At 37.9% G+C, this 17,415-nt stretch overlaps 1 protein-coding gene across 1 annotated transcript; it reads left to right on the forward strand.

Annotated features, from left to right (window-relative positions):
* The first annotated feature begins 6,231 nt into the window (after positions 1–6,231).
* Positions 6,232–16,945, forward strand: LOC139708023 (serum paraoxonase/arylesterase 2-like). Its single transcript, XM_071620012.1, has 9 exons — positions 6,232–6,296; positions 7,847–7,917; positions 8,394–8,449; positions 9,393–9,564; positions 9,963–10,086; positions 12,667–12,867; positions 14,198–14,282; positions 15,254–15,394; positions 16,766–16,945. The coding sequence occupies exons 1-9, from the start codon at positions 6,232–6,234 to the stop codon at positions 16,943–16,945; spliced, it is 1,095 nt and encodes a 364-aa protein (XP_071476113.1).
* Positions 16,946–17,415: the final 470 nt, after the last annotated feature.

The raw sequence follows: 17,415 nt of genomic DNA on the forward strand, positions 1-17,415 counted from the left end.
GTTTTTACAGTGTACATATGATGTGAGATTATGAAAATTGCCTGGAATGGGATTGCCCCTTTAACTGTTCAGAGCAAACATTCATAGAAAGGTTAATAATACAACAGCGGGTACAAAGTGCCTGTGCTACGTTTAAAGCCTGCCCATGCCACCTCCCGTTTACCGCTATCAGCACTATTGCGGCTAATAATCATCTCTGGTGAATTACCAAACTATACAAGTGAGCAGTGTGAGGAACATATACTACAAAATAAATCTACAACTGCAGCAAGTCACATCTTTATAAATGAGAGACAGTGTCGCTATAGTGCATTCAATCTACGCTTGCGTTGACACCATATTTTGAGTAACCTAAATGTTGCCATCGACGTTGATATTGTCGCTCTGCCAGTTAATAGTGTTCAACGTAGCGTGAGTATGGAAACATCCATTTTTTTTTTTTTGTCATTTCGTCATTTTTACGTTTTTATGGTATTTGGTGAAAATGTGGTTTACCATTATTATACACTGTATGTCAACATAGCAATACCTTTGAAAGGAAATCAATGAATTGCCATAGACGCTAATGCTAGAGATACCAAGTCCAGGATTTACATGCTCATTGGCCTGTAACGTTGATATGTTTTGCAGGTACCTATTTTCCCCAACAGCATGGGTTGCAGCATTTCAATCACATGATTTGCAACCATGCTGAACAGCTATAGACAGCATTACATGTGTTACAAATGACCTTGGTATCCGCGTATGGAAATAGCAATAATAGCAAGCTCATGAAATGACAATGCTGAAAAGCATGAGATGGTGACGAGAACAGATGCTTAATACACACAAAGAACATCGTGTATCATGATTGTAATGTTCTTTTTTCACATTGTAGCTATATGCGAGTATCTATACGTATTTAAAGGTACCAGTTCAGACACGAACTGCAGCCTCACTTGCGCACGCATACTGGTACTGATTGACTTTCATGAAACTGGAATTCGATATCCATGCATAACAAGCCAAAAAAAAAATCAAACATCTAAATAAACATACAAATACAATCATATGAACGCTAGCACAAATTGTGCTTCAGAAAACTTAAAATGAAAACATCTATTGGTCTGACATAGTACGCTATGATTGATTATCTACTATTAAGTGCGCGATTCCACATGTTGGCTTGCACTGAGTAGAAAAGACGGTCAGAATAGAATAAGTGAAATGCCAAGATAAATTCCAGGGAAAAAGTCATAAAAAAGAAATCCGAACATACGCTAATCTCAATATTATCTATAAAAAAAAAATTGATAAATCCACCCATTTTCTGAATCAAAAATATCTCGCACGAATGAATATCCAGAATTAAATGAGACAGCAACTTAAAGGTATTAGCCCACATTTGCAAACCCACGAAAATCAAAACTGCATAAAACAGGTCCAATATGACTTTAAGTACAAGTTATAATGTCAGTAACATACCTCACCTGTTGCTCTTTGTCTATACCATTCGATAAAAGAGAGAAAATCATCGTTTTAAAATCAATTTTCAAACCGGGTCAACCCGACCCAAAATCGAATTACGAGCGCGGGCTAGCTACGTACATTAACTTACACAATGTCATGTATCGCATGCATGTAGTACGTGCGTGGACCGGAGCCCTAGCGAGCGTTTTTATACGCATGCATACGGTGCATTTTCATTTATTTTTATGAAAGTAATGGACTAATTGGAACGAAAGTTTCCACAGGTGTTACTGCAATCATACCCAAACTCCATGCTAACTATGAGACCAATTGCTGCAGGTTTGCAAATGTGGGCTAATACCTTTAAGACACTCTGCCAAACAATTCCTGTGCAATCTATTTAGAATAAACACGACAAAATCCTAGCTTTAGTCTCTACACCATACGACGATTTCTGTATACAACTACGTGTAAAAGCTAGCCTGTAAGATGCCATATAAATGTTCCTCCAGCACCACATACAATTCTTGCGGTCGGCTACACGTCACTTCCGGTTGACTGGAGTGAAAACAAACAGCTTGCAAGCGCTAAGCCTGCATATTAATGCGCATACTGCATGCTGTGCACGTGCGACGCGTATAATTCATGTGCAACTCTACGCAGACATGGGGACTGTTTTTCATTATTCATTTTGTCATTTGTGCCATCATTCATGAGATACATGCATCATGTCTTGCCAGCAATATTCTAAAAATCTGGATCCTGTCGATCGATCGGTCCCGGTATTTTGCTAAGCCGGAAGGCATGCCGGACTGGACCTGTGCCCGTATGAAATCGCGGCAGGACTCTGGATCAACGAACCGACAAAATGGCCAGATGTGCAGTAGAACCTCTTTGAGTAGGCCCTACCCCGATATCTACGCTTACTTAGTACCTCATAGAAACTTCAGGTATAGGTCTAGTATTAGGCCTAACGTTAGTACTGTAGTGCTTAGGGTAGCGTCTAATTTAGAGTAGGCCTAGGGTCTAATCCTGCCGCCCGCACAGCTGCAGTACCAGCCTGCGCTAGCGCTATGCTCGCGGGGCGCCCAGGCAGAAAACACGTACAGAATACCACTCCAGGCTCACGCGACTATAGACTATGGTTTGTTTTCACTCCAACGCTATCCATGACCCCGTGACACGCAAAATACCCGGATGTCCGACCATGAGATGACGTCATACGGTCTTACCCAGTGCCGTATATTTACACACAACATCGGTGTTTCTTTTACTGTCTTTTCTATTGCATGTAATCCACAGCCCTTGATCGGGAAATTTAAGCTTGTATAGCAAAATCGACATTTGAGGTATGCATTGCACTCACCAGGTTAATGATATATCCAACATTTTGGCACAATTTTCATGAAAAAAGATGGAACTACCAGCTGTCGTAACAGCTCATCAACCTACGATTCCGTTAGCCAATCACATGCGAGGTAGATTTCTACGTGTTTTTTTACTGAAACACGTACCTCGCATGTGATTGGCTGATGAAATTCAAAATGGCGACATACATCCAGCGAACGGCGATGTTGCGCTATGGATAGAAATTTCTGCGATATAACCTAGGAATTCTCTAGTTACTGTGAGTATTTCGATCGCACAATGTGAGAAAATTACCCAAATATTGCTGCATAATGTGTCATGTCATGTCAAACTTGTTTGATGGTAAAAAAAAAAAAAAAACTGCCACTGGCCTGGGGACTAGCGGCGAGTGAGGCGATCGCCGCTAGCGCGCGTAAGAAAAGCACATAGCTAGCTGCACGCGTGCATTGTCAAGGACTTCGCTTGCCCTCTAAGATGGCGTCGCGAGAGGTTGTCAAGCGAGTGATGACATCCAGTCAATGCATAAGGTCTATATAAGTTGTCAGTAATGTGAATATGGATATCCGCTGTTTTATTGCAGCCCTCTACGCAGAATATGGTAATATCAACGAGAAATTTATGCAAGCCAATCTAGTTCTTTAAAAAAGTGAACAAGGAACATTGAGAAATGATAATTAGTCAACCGTCGACGCTTCCCACTACGTAGAGTACAAACTGTTTTGCGAGAGTCGCGGCTTTCATGGCGGAATCGGGAGCCGTTCCACTCCGCAACAGACGTCGCACAGTGGGCCAGAATGAGCTCAAAGTGCGCCAAAATTATATTCCGTGGTTTCTTTTTACCCAAATTTGGTGTCTAAGGGTAATTGGGGGCGTAGAATTGATTGAACATAATTTCAAACTCATATGACGTCACTGTGATGCTGTTTTTTCATTGGCTACCAAAAATCTGCCTGTAATGACGAATAAAGCAATGCAAATCTTAGGCTGTTATTTTTTTTTCTTTAAAGATTAATTTATCTTTTCACCTTCACTGACACTGCTTATCTACTACCATTGAATACACGATGCTTATTGTCATAGAAAGTGTATAAACATTCGGGTTTCGTTAAAAGAATCGAATTTATGCTGAAAGTTCCATGTTACACACGTACTGCAAAATGATACTGTTGTCCGTGTAAACTAGTTAGAATATAAGTTTATGATGTATGCTGTACGTTTGGGTGAATTTATTCACTTTATTCTATAGCAGGACATAAATGCGCGATATAAAATCAATCTCCGATATAGTTCTTATCTCTCTATTTCATATATAACCTTAGGCCTATGCCATATCAATTCATACAAGCGCAAAAACTATTTTGTCTAATTTTAATGGAAAGATAACAAATTGTGAAGTCAGTAATCAGGAAAATGAAAGGTTATGACTTAGCAGCTAAGAATGAGTTTGCCGTGTATGAAAGTTTACTTGGAAAAGCTAAAATAATAAGATTTTTTTTTTTTATAATGAAAAATTTATCGAAATCACTATCATATGAAATTATAAATTCATCCACGTTCCACAGTGATTTTTTTTTCTCATCAGTCGTCGGAAGCAAAGTTTTCTTTTGCTTCCGACAACCCACAAAGTGTATGGGATCACAGTCTGATGAATCCGACTTGTATTGGTCGCCTATCAGGTCAATGTCAGACATGTCAGGCATGATTCGATGAGGCAAGATCGTCCGATGAGGATCACGCGAGCAATGTCTGACATTGACCTGCAATCGGATTCACAAACTGCGATCCTATACACTTTGCTGAGCGGCCGGAAAGCAACAGACTTTGCTTCCAACGAGTAGCCGATGAGAATAAAATCTCTGTGTTTTGGTGTTTAACGTTCTATCTGCATATGTCAAGAGTAGGATCGAAGTACATGTATTTAGGTGTCCATACAATATGTATCGCAGTGGGAATAGCTATGTTTACAGTAGTGGCTATGACAATTATGGACAATATGGCTATATGGCCTTGGCTATGTGCAATTATGTACTCTTTTATCTTCGGAGGAGGGGTCTTTTAGGTGCCGGACTAGCCCTATACATGTATTTTATAACTCTGTTTGCCTCTTATTCAGTGTTATTCATGTTTCTGTGCCTTTAACGTGCGAGAAAAAAATAATTAATAAAAAAATGCCGCCCTCATGCGGCCCCGTATGATATAACAGCATTCCTAAGCGGCTGCAAGGTCCAAAATAGGCGTAATGTGTCGCGGAAAATCGGCTCTAACACAAAAAGTGGCAAAAGGTGACAGCCAAATCTGGTATCAGCTTAAAGCTGAGACATCAGGGAATGTGGTGGTAATAGAATTTAGTTGGAAATCCGTGGCAATATAAACTTTTCATTAGGGTATATTAAAAACACAAATAATTAGCCTCTTTTCCAGGATATTTTACGTAAAATATTCATGAACATTAAGTTTCTTTGCATTTTTATGGCATTCATAACGTAAAATGAACTCTGAGAAATATGTGGTAGAAATTACAGGTTGATATCTCAAAAACTACATGTTGAAATTACTTATTTATTAAAGAGGTTACAATTTGCTTTGAAACTCTTAAAATATTGTATTTTGCTACTTCAGGTGGGAAATATACCCCTTTAATGTACATACTTGATTTAAATATTTCAATGATATATTCTTCAATGTATTGTCTCTCAAGAGCGCATGTCAAAAATTAAAAAATCCCAAGTGCCCAAAGTGACTTTTGGCGCACTTTGGTATCTCTCTGGCCCTCTGTGCGTCGGGAACAGCCGTACAGTGCTCTTTGTGGCCCATGGAGTGTAGAATAGATAACCACGCACACCCACCCACATGCACACACACAAACACACATACACACAGGATAATGTCGTAAATGCAATTTGATATCGACATGTACTCTTCACAGTTTGTAAAGCGTGCTGTAATGTTTTGTTGGCGTGTTGAAAATCATCGCTCTTCGTTGGCTCAAATTACAAGCGAAGTGCGGAGAGGGCATGTCAAATACGTGAACTTGTTCTGAACCTGGCCTTCAATGAGATGTACATAATAGACTCCGACACTCAGTCGCTCTCCGATCTTTAGGCCCTATGTTTGCAGGAAACGTTATTCACGTATCGTTTGCCTTTAACCCCAGTTCGCTTCAGAGATACTTTTTGCTATTTCTTCTTTTTTTTGTCTAGTTGTACCTGGCCTGTACTGGAACAGGAACGAGAGAGTACAAGCCTGAGCCTTCTAATTCTATAGTGCTGGGCTGTCTTACAGCAGAACATAACGGTTGTGACCCGCATTATCGTTGCAGACCTTGGTTGGCGTGTACGGGAGCATCGCCATAGTACAAACTGCACGTATACTCGCTTGGAAACCAGCACAATTTCAAATATATGTTGTAACATAATGTGGGTGAAGGTCATTGTCGTTCTACTTGTTGCCTTTTCCACTCGCTATGTGTTCAACCTGGTGTGAGTATTAGAAACAGAGAATTTTTCCCTTCCTTTTTCCGTAGTTTTGAACTGTGGCATACAGTATGCCAAAAGAGTAAAACCTCTGTGAAACTTAAGGAATCAAATCTGCGAGAATTTTCAAGGTTGAAGGGCACAGACTACACAAGAAGAAGAATAAGAATAAGAAGATGATGATGATGGTGATGATGACGAGGAGGAGAAAGCCAAGAAGAGGAAGAAGGAAACGACTTCTCATTAACTGTCGTTAAATTTAGGAGAAGTTCTCGTTGTTTTTGTTTTTGTTTTCTTCTTCTCCTTCTTTTTCTGACTATAGGCCCTTAAACTATCGCAGAGTCGGCTATGTGTCGAATCTGGGACATTATACATCAAGCCCACTTTATTAAAGTGTAATTTTTGACCATGTTCAATTTGCATTTATTGATAACATTAAATAAACAAGTTTGAAGAGGTTTCATCACAATCACACTTCGAGCTGGTAGAATGACAAATTCCACTATGCTCCTTTACGAGACAATTCATATAGTTTTTGATGTAATGTATTTATGAGCAGCCAATTATTTGTATTGTATCTATACTTGGGGGGAAAATGGCAATCTACGACTTTATATTAAAGGGAGACGAAAGAGAATCGAGAAATGATCAAGATTTAATTAGTGAACAGAGAATGCCTCTCCCAACAGAGGGATTGGTTGGTAAACTATAGCGTCATAATTTAATCGCTTGAGTCATTAAGAAAATTGATGAACACTGACCCACAAATGGACGGGTTCATTATGATCTATCTATTAAAGGACAATTTCACCTTCATAGACATGTGGGTTGAGTGAATGCAGCAATATTAGTAGAACACATTAGTGAGAGTTTGAGCAAAATCGGACAATCCGTTAAAATGTTATGAATTTTTGAAGCTTCTGCTCAGTCACGGCTGGATGAAAAGACTACTATAGCTTGTGATGACACATGAGTACAACGATATAAAGCAAGAATAAAGAAAATTCAACATATTTCCATTTTTCTCGCATAACAAAAGAACACTCGACTTCTCTCTTTCAGAAGGCAGGGGGAATAATATTACCTTTAACATACATCAGTAGCAAGTCAAAGAAACGTGCACTTTATTCAAAAGGTAAAGTTTTGTGAAATTCTCATTTTATTTTCCTTATATAGTTGTACGCATGTGACATCATACACAGTAGCAGTCTTCTCTTCCAGCAGTGACTGTGCATATACTTAAAATATTCATAACTTTTGAACATGCAGATTGTCCAATTTTCCTCAAACTTTCACTGATGTGTTCTACTAATATTGCTGCACTCTCTCAATCCTTATGTATATGAAGGTGGACTTGTCCTTTAACGGGAAACTGGCACATCCTCAGATTCACACACACACACACACACACACACACACACACACACACACACACACAGCTGACACACTCACACGCCCGTGTCTCATAAATACGTTAAACTCGAAGTTGATATCATTCACGGTCACCTTCTAACGTCTTTGGCTCAAAGACGCTTTTTCCTCACTCTTTTCCGCAGGAAAATCATGGGATACCACAAGACAATTTACAATCACGCCCCAGGAAGATGTCAATTTGTGCCAGGGATCAGTAAGTCATCTTGGTTTCATAATTACTGTGTAATTTGTATTGTTTGTAATCCTAAAAATCAATACAACATACAAATACACCAAAAAAAGTCATCTTGGTTTTATGATTCCAATATAAATCACGCCATATGATAAAAGCTTATCTGTCCTCAGTATTTTAAAATCTGCGATTGTGGTTGTTATTCATGGCCGGAAGAGAGCCTAACCCGAGCTGACGAGCATTTTTGTCTTCAGATAATATAAAGTTTATTGTCAAGGCATGCATAAAATTGAAACTAATAAATATGTTTGTAAGCCTGTGTTTTATTTCGTCTTTTTTTTCGTATGTTACTCCTGCCAATCTCTAACATGGAGAGAAATTTACGCGAAAGAATATTCAAAACGTTTTCGTATTGGGTTACTCAGTGTCTATCTTGTTCTTTTAATTTATTTGTTGTGTTCGTTTAATCGTTTTCTTTAATGTTATTTTCACTTCAGGTGTTGGCTCAGAAGACTTAGAAGTTTTGTCGGATGGAATCGTGCTTATATCAGCCGTAAGTTAATATTAAAAACACTTTAAGTACATGCTTGTATAACAATGTGTGTGTGTATTTATGTATCAAAGTAATGAATAGTGTTGTGCCGGCTTTACTTTGAAATCTCGGAGAAAATCTTAGACTTGTCCGCTGCTTTACTTATCAATGTGTCTGCAGAGTGGCCAAACTAAAACAACAATGACCAAATTTAGTGCAACCTTTCCAATTATTTTCTTCTCACTTACTTACTTACTCTCTCACTTATTTATTTACTTACTCACTTACACTACTTACTTAATCAATTAATTTCTTAATTACTTACTTATTTTAATACAGCCTGTACTGTCCGTTATGCAAATCGGCATGTAGGGCAGCAACGAAGATTATGCACCACTGCCTGTCCTGTGTAAGACTAGTCACAATAACGATTCTAATAATATTGATAATATTGGTTTGATATGACTCGATTTAATGTTTCTGCATGGTAACATAAATTTACATAACATAATAAACGTGACAATTGGACATCTAGTTGAATATCAAGTTACACATTCAACTGTAGAATCAACACCGCACGGCTTCTGTCGCGTTTTTGCAGCGGCTGGGCTGTGTATAGTTAATTCTAACATTGAAGACATGAAATGAAAGGCATTAGAATTGGGGGGGGGGGGAATATATGGTGGGATGGGACTCCTATTCAATATAGGTTTGCGATAACAGATGTATTTGTCGATTCTTTGCTTAGAGAGAGAAGGGGAACCAGTAAACAGCTTTGGACAATAGAGGAGATGTGGAAAATGGGTCACCATACAAACTGGAGGGGTGAAAAAGACAAACAAAGAAAGAACAGACAAGGAGAAAATAAAGGTGGACATTATTATAAGTAATTATTTTGTGTTTATGGTGCATAGATCCGTGTTTCCCTACTTCAAAAGGAAACACGCGTTTTCCCATCTTATAGGGGTGCCTGCTACCAAAAGATCGCGTTGACGGTGCACCTGCCGGACACATGTACGCTTACGACATCAGCCGTCACGACGACGGGGCCAAAGAGCTGTCGATTAAGGGCGACTACGATGTCGCCACTCGGCTACATCCTCACGGAATCAGTGCTTACGAAGACTCGAAATCGGGTGAGTTTTTGCAGCTTCCCTTGTTTAAAGAAAGTGTCACAAACGAAAGTGTCGTGGGAAATGAAGCAGAAAGCCAAATTCCTAATTTCGTTCTTTTACAACACCTAACTCGAATATATACAAAATACATACATTTATAGTATCGTAACTTGCCAGCCCTGTTGTAAACTCGTATGAGTGAGATGGAAAACAAAAGTAGTGTTGGGTTTTTGTTAATGTAGAATCATTGATTAATGGCTGACATGAATATCTAGCCCAAATCAAGTGTTTTCCTATGAAAACAGTAGTATACTTTTGTGTTCGTTCTGTAGGATTATTTTCTTTTCATTCCTTTATATTCTCTTCTAGCGTTAGTTTGAAAATGTCAAAGTTTATCACATTATTCCTGATATATATAGGCAAAACATTTGTATTTGTCATCAACCACCTCGTCGGGTACGATGCCGTCGACATCTTCGAATTCCATCGCAGTTCGATGTCGTTGTCTTTCGTGAAGTCCAGGCGAGATCCTTTAATGATAAGGTGAAATTCATACATATACGGTGTTGTAAATATATATTTTGTAATCATCTGCCCCTTTTCAATGTCGATATTATTCCTTCCTATGTCTGTGATACAAAATGTTATCACGGAGTGCTCTTTTTCCTTTTCTTTGTAAGATACATCGTCATTTTTACCATCCCGTAATAAGTCAATAATCCACATTTTGCAGCTGATTGAGAAATTACCCTTCATCGACGTAAATAAGAACCGATAAGTCTAGTATTTTAGTGGTAGCCATGATTTAAAGAGATATTTCGCGAGCATCATGCAGTGTTTTTGTGAATAAATCTCAATAAAAAGAATAATCAAGCAATAATTATCCATATATAAAAGACGCAGTACTCGCTGCTATAAGAACCAGCAGTGGTTGTCGGGCGAAAGCTCGGTAGTCTATTGCATAAGGCACTTGCCTATCATAATCAGGAGATCCTTGGGTTCGAGTAAAATCCGAGTATTTTAGCTCATGATTTGTTATCATAGCTTCTCCTAAAGCACTGAAAATATCGGCGCTTATTTACGTCGATGAAAGGTAATTGTCTATCAGTTGCAACGAAAACAACTCGAGAAGAACACCAACATTTGTAGGATCTATACCCCCTAGTCTTAAACCAAAACAAGAAAAAAAAAGGGAAAGTGAATGTGAATCTTTACAGCCTTGCGAGACCAAAGCCTTCCTCACTTAAAAGTATGCAGAGGGATTCATGTCAGTACTCTTTATATTAAAGAAACGAATAACTGATTGTATAGTGTATATAAAAGCAGATATCTATTAGGATCCATATACACTTATAGCAATGGATGTGATATGTACACAGGAGAAAGGACCCGTGTGCGTAATGTCTGTCGAGATCCGATAAACCTTCATCCTTTGCACGGAAACGTCGTCGTATTGTTGATCTTGTACTTTATCCATCTTAAATAACTTTAGTATTTCAAAACAACCTTACAATGACAGATGAGTCAGGCAGGCCTTTGACATGACCGTACTTCTCGGATATGTCGAGATTTAAAAAGCCTCTCTCTTTTTCGTTTTAATGAAAGAATTGTCATTTTCATTGTCTATTAGGTTTTTCCGTGTCCCTGGAAAAAAAGAAGCATACGTAATGTTCTTTGGTTATCAGTCATACATCGTTATCGTTCTTGATTACCTTGGTCAAAAATAGTGGAGCAAAAAGGATTTACAATGATACTTTTTCCATTACCAAATTTACGTGCTGTTTCGACAAGGATGTCTTAGAAAAACTGGTATGTCTCTAATGATATAGCTGATAATTATCGTTCTTGATTACCTTGGTTAAAAATGGTAAAGCAAAATTATTTTCAGTGATACTTTTTCCATTACCAAATTTACATGCTGTTTTGACAAGAATGTCTAGGAAAAATTGGCATATCTTTGTTGATATAGCTGATCAAAAGCAGTTACTTTAAAAAGTATAACAATGACGAACATCTCAACGATATCCTTTGAGGGCAAAGGACATTTGTGACCGTCACAAAAACCAATAAAATGTTGCACGTCCTGCTCACCTTGTAGATGATATCATCTGAAAGAGACATTCTTCTTTCATATTATTCTAAATTTTAGGATCATAAAACGCATTGGAAAATGTGTTTTTATACAGTTTTTCTTAAACTTTATTTTAGAATAGTGTGATAATAATAGGTAGGTTTTAGAGACAACTTTATAATTCTTTTTTAAAAATCCTTCACACACACACACACACTTCATTTTCAACTCTAACAACTTTTGGAAAGAAAATTAATGTCACTGCTTTGAATGTTGGTATTAATTATGGATGGAATATGTTTAATGAGCATGCTTAATTTCAATTTAATCTGATAATCACTTCGTTAGCGTTTCAAAACCTATCTTCTTTTTGATAGGTTAGGAGAGACTATTTGAAATGAGTAATATACCATTTTAAAGCCTCAAGTCTACGCTTTCAGAATCTGATCTTACTTAAAAATCCATCACTGTCCATATATGGAGTTATTTGTTGGTTTTGGATGTAGAGTCATTTTTGTATCATGTGGATTTTTTTCCCGCTATATTAGCGTCGTTAATCAGTATCAATTTTTCTTCTTTTGTTTCCTCTTATAGAACACAATGTTTTTTGTTGACTATAATATTGGTAACCATGGTAACGTTACGTGGCTAAGACACGTCTATCATTGCTAAATCTGGTCAACACTAGATGACGTGTAAACATTATTAGCAAGCATCAAATTTAAACTCAAAATAGTCTGCTCCATCTTAAAAGAAAAAATAAATGATGATAAATAAAGAATAAAAATGGCAAACCTTCTGTTAGGACAATAAATTCTAAGTCACATGTATCCTGAAAAAAATGACTACATTCAGACACACAAAAAAAAACATATTTTGTTGTTTATTGTAAGAATGGTAGTATTAAAAAGTGGAACATATTAAATACTAGCTGATAAGCACTTGATCAACATTCGCTACACCAAGACAATGTCTCTTAATCGTATTTTATTTACCGCATTCATGCACTGTTTTCATATTCCATCATTTCATTTTCGGGGGAAAAAAATCAGCTTGAATAATCTCGTGGCGATAGGCCCAGACTCGTTTTACGTCACGAATGAGGCGAACAGTTTGCATGAGATCTGGAGATTGGCCAAAGTTTTCCTGCTGGTCAAGACCGGCTGTGTTCTCTTCTGTGACGTCACTTCCTGCCGACAGGTGTCCGAGGAGTTGCTTGAACCGAACGGAATTGACCTGTCTCCTGACGGAAGGTGCATATGAATATTTGTTATGTTATATTTGATATACCGTAATTATCATGTCATGACGCTCTTGTTCCCATTAAGGACACCATTTCATTACATTTCATTCTATTTCATTTCCGACGAAAGCATACAATATGACATTTGCATATGAAATAAAGTAAAGAAAAACGTGACTTGTGCATATTCAAATGAGATTTAAGTGCACGTCAATTTTTTTTCAATGAAACAAAACATAATTTCACATAAAGAAATGCATGGGCAAACTGTAACTCCATCCTAACAGAGAAAAAAATCGGAAATGGAAGGGACTGCTAAAAAGCCTAGTTTGTAGAATGCTGGCCCCTAGGTGAGTACTCTTCATGCGTCCGTTGTGCAAAAAGTAATGCTTTTTCCACGAGCATTTTATAGGTCTGGATTAATGTTGCAAATTACAAAATATAACTAAATAGAATGTAACATTCATTTAAATCCGAAGCAAAGTAACGTCCCACCTGTAGTATTAAACTTACGGATCACCCAAGGTGCTTCGTCTTCTTTTATAACATGGATCAAATTTGATGTTGGGACGACAAGAAGTGTTCACATTTTACTGATAAAATGTTTGTAAACTGCATAATTATGATGATTGTAATAATTATTTTGTTTTGTACGCCATAACACCACGCAATACTGTGATAACTGGAGATAAATTTTCAGATAAAGAAACGTTATTTTTATTCCGGTCTGCCAGAGTCTGTCGATATATACAATGTATCTCATATTACCACAGATACGGCTGTCTGAGTTTATGGAAACACCGAGCTGCTGTTACCACGCAGCTTTATCAACAAGTTTTTCTGTAAATGGAAACGAACACAGGATTTGCGATTGCCCTGTTGCATGGGCCAATGCCCACGCAGCTATGATGTTCCAAACGTACGAGTAAAACGGATTCGTACGACGTATAATGCTGAAAATGATCGGCTTAATGTCAGCATATAGCTCGTATGTTGTTTCGGATGTTACTCCCGGCTGGTTCCACCTACTACATACGAATTCTTCAAAGACAAAGTTTGCTTGCCATCAATAGCAGCGACAAATTGCGTGTAAAATGATACTTGTGATCGTCAGTTACCTACGACATTTCAGGGGATAGCAGCAATCAGCACGTCGTGCAACAGCGCCCTCTTGAGTCCTGGGTCTCTGTGCCTCTAACTTTTCATTAGTGTGATCTCACGAAAGGACTTCTCTGTCTCCTATCGCAGAGATTAAATGAAACGGTCAGAGTTGACAATTTGTCAACTCAAAGTTTGCCAAGTAAGATTTTTAGCACTTGTAATATTTTTGTTCTTCTCAGGTATCTCTACGTCGATCTACTGTTTGACAGGAAAGTTCAAGTATACGAAAGAAATAAGGAGGACAACAGTCTCAAAGAGAACCAGGTAAGTCAAGGTTTGTTTGTTTGTTGTTGTTGTTTTGTTTTGTTTTTTGTTTTTGTTTTTTTTTGTTTTTTTTTGTTTTGGTCTGCAAGGAAATTCCTTTCAAATCGTTCAATTCGTGAGCACGAGAAGGCACTTTTTCACAAAACCATAGAGATTTATGTAAACCTCGTATGTCATGTTTGTATCAAGCTGACATGGCATCGATAAGACGTATGAGCAACCGAGGAGCACGTACGAAGCTTTCGAGTTTACCAATAGCAATCAGCAAGTTTATCTTTGTTGCGCGGGTGCATTGCTGTTTTCGAGGCCTCGTGGGTTTTGTACCAGGCCTGCGTAGAATGGAAGCCCATTACATTCTTCGTCAAATTATATTTCTTTCTTCCACGGCGTGTTAGATGAAGGCTGAGTTGATTGCCAACTCCCAACATCCTCCATCATCAACGTTTCAAAATTAAGTATATGAATATAAGAACGACCCAAGTCCATGGAAGACCATTTCGACTAAACTAAAAAAAAATTCATATCTTTTTTGTTTGTCCAATAATATTCTATTTAACTGTGATGGGAAGGCAACATTGTATATGCAAATTAGAACATATATTATTATGACAATTAACATTAACATTAATTGTGGAGAGGCCATTTTGTGTGGTGGACTTGGGTCGTTCTTTGATTCATATGGACTTGGGTCATTCTTTGATTCATATCCATGATATTCTGCTATAGAGATGAGGGAAGGACGAGAGAGGGCGCTATAATATGAATGTAAGAATGACCCAAGTCCTTCATTCTTACATTCATATAAGATTTAACTCATTTATTTCAGGCACTTCCGGGGGTAATTAGGATTTATCATTTATACACAAGATGAGTCCATGCATAAGCTACAATTTCCCATGTCAAACTGAATTTGGCAAAAAATTGGACTTGGGTCGTTCTTATATTCATATACTCAATTACCTCCGATGCAGGCAATCCAGTCCATAGATCTGTGGTCATTGCCGGACAACATTTACGTGAACGCGGACGGTGATCTCTGGATTGGGTGCATACCGGTGGGCCACACCGCTATGACGTACATGGACCACTCTGAGATTCGGGTACCTTCTCAGGTACTGATGCGATCTCTCTCGTTCATTTCCTATTGCTCTACCATAGTGGAGATTTGAGGATGTGAAAGGAGAGATAGATATATATATAGTGTATAGAGAGATGGGAGGGGCGTGTGCATGTGTATGACTTTAGTATTGCTATTCAATAAAAGAACAATAACGCATGCACACATGTTTAAAACAATACTCACACGAGCAAACTACGTACATTATATAAAAAAAAAACATGTTTATAAAGAGAAATAGAGACAATATCACATAGATTTATTCAACCAGATACTTCATAAAGACTCGAGAGAGAGAAATTAGCGACAACCGAGTTTGCATTCGGCGTATAATATTCAACATGCACGTTTAAGAGGGTAGATCACAATCCATCTTCTGAACTATTTGGAGAACGATATTGGCGTCAACAAAGGCAACGATCATGCCATGGTCTTTTTCGAAATGGAAAAGGAATATCATGAACTAGACAGAAAACTCTTGCATGTTGAAGAAAAAGAAAAAAATATATATATATAGGGCCTAAAAACTCTAAAGGCCCATTATATACATTTATACGTATAGCTGCCATATTTATGTATAAACACACTCGAAATGTATTACCATTTTTTCATAATGCCCTAGTAACCAATGACCATATTCACTCATACCCTGCCCGTCGTTCCCATGATTTTCATTTAAGTAATCCAAAGCTTTTACTTGCTCAAAAGTCGATCAGACATCACGGTCCGGATACATGGAACACTCTTCCTGAGGAGTTGAGACAGTGTGCCTCCTTGTTTTCATTTAAAGCAAACTTAAAGAAGCGCATTTTATTACAGTATACTTCAAATACGAACTAAAAACAAATAATTTATATGACTAATGTTGGTCTCCCGATAGCAACTTCGCATATCGTTCCCTCTTCCAGCAAACTAATTCTATTATTCTAAATTCCAACCTATCTGCCCTTGTGCACTTTCAAGCACTTGCACGCACATTCACCACCATCACCCATCAGAGTTTATTTTCCCCTGCTATCTTCGCAGCAGAATTTGTATTGTTACAAATCTAGTACGTCCCTACCTTTTCCTCGGGCAGGCCATCTTTTCAAGCAATGCTTACAATGGCGGCCCTCTGCATAATCGCTTCTTAACTGCAATTGTTATTGTAATCCCTGCTGCATAGACATGCATACTGTATATTATATCATTAACTTCCTTTTGTATCGTTGTTTATGCAAGTCAAACGACTCTGTTTCAACTTTACTTTGTATATTTCCCACATGTTCATGATTATGTAACTTTTGTATATTGATTTGCAGAAAATAAAGTATCTGTCAAACAAATATATAATTAATTGGTGTTTAAATCCATTACTCTTTAACAGGTTCTTCGCGTGAAACTTGGCTCAAAGGACGCCCCCTATCGGGACTACGCCCTAAACGAAGTGTACAGCGAGGACGGGAGTAACCTCACCATGTCTACAGTAGCTGTGCGCCACGGGAATGTCTTGCTCATCGGGTCATTGCACGAACGCATGATGAGATGCACACTGGACGCGCTGTGACGTAACATGTTCATGACTGATGACCGATGTCCGCATTGTTGTACCCCCCCCCCCCCCCCGACATTCCGAGACAAAAAAAAAAATAAATTTTGGGGTTTGGGAAGGGTCAAAGTAGCTTGGGTTATATAGGGTTATAAAGAATTATATATCTGTAATTGTGTCATACTTTATATTTGTAGGGTGTTCTTTGTATTCACTGTACCTGTCATAGACATAATTATGTAATTGTGATGCGAGATGTGTTTGTATTGTCAGGATTATTTTAGTACAATACAGGTGTATCTAATGTCAATGGAAGCCAAATTTCTATGTCTGACATAGGCCAATAAATATGAATGAATGAATGAATGAATGAATGAATGAATGAATGAATGAACGAACGAACGAACGAACGAATGAATGAATGAATGAATGAAGGAATGAATGAATGGATGAGTGGATGGACGAATGAATGAATGAATGAATGAATT

Source organism: Diadema antillarum, unplaced genomic scaffold (assembly GCF_040938485.1).
Source record: "Diadema antillarum isolate AM-2024a unplaced genomic scaffold, OU_Dant_1.0 seq00001294_RagTag, whole genome shotgun sequence".
NCBI classification, from domain to species: domain Eukaryota; kingdom Metazoa; phylum Echinodermata; class Echinoidea; order Diadematoida; family Diadematidae; genus Diadema; species Diadema antillarum.

Bases quoted from the DNA above. Each gene is read 5' to 3' on its own strand.
- LOC139708023 (XM_071620012.1), top strand. From the start codon at position 6,232: ATGTGGGTGAAGGTCATTGTCGTTCTACTTGTTGCCTTTTCCACTCGC. The intron at 8,450-9,392 runs GTAAGTTAATAT...CCCATCTTATAG, and splicing joins GAATCGTGCTTATATCAGCC to GGGTGCCTGCTACCAAAAGA. The intron at 10,087-12,666 runs GTGAAATTCATA...GAAAAAAATCAG, and splicing joins CGAGATCCTTTAATGATAAG to CTTGAATAATCTCGTGGCGA.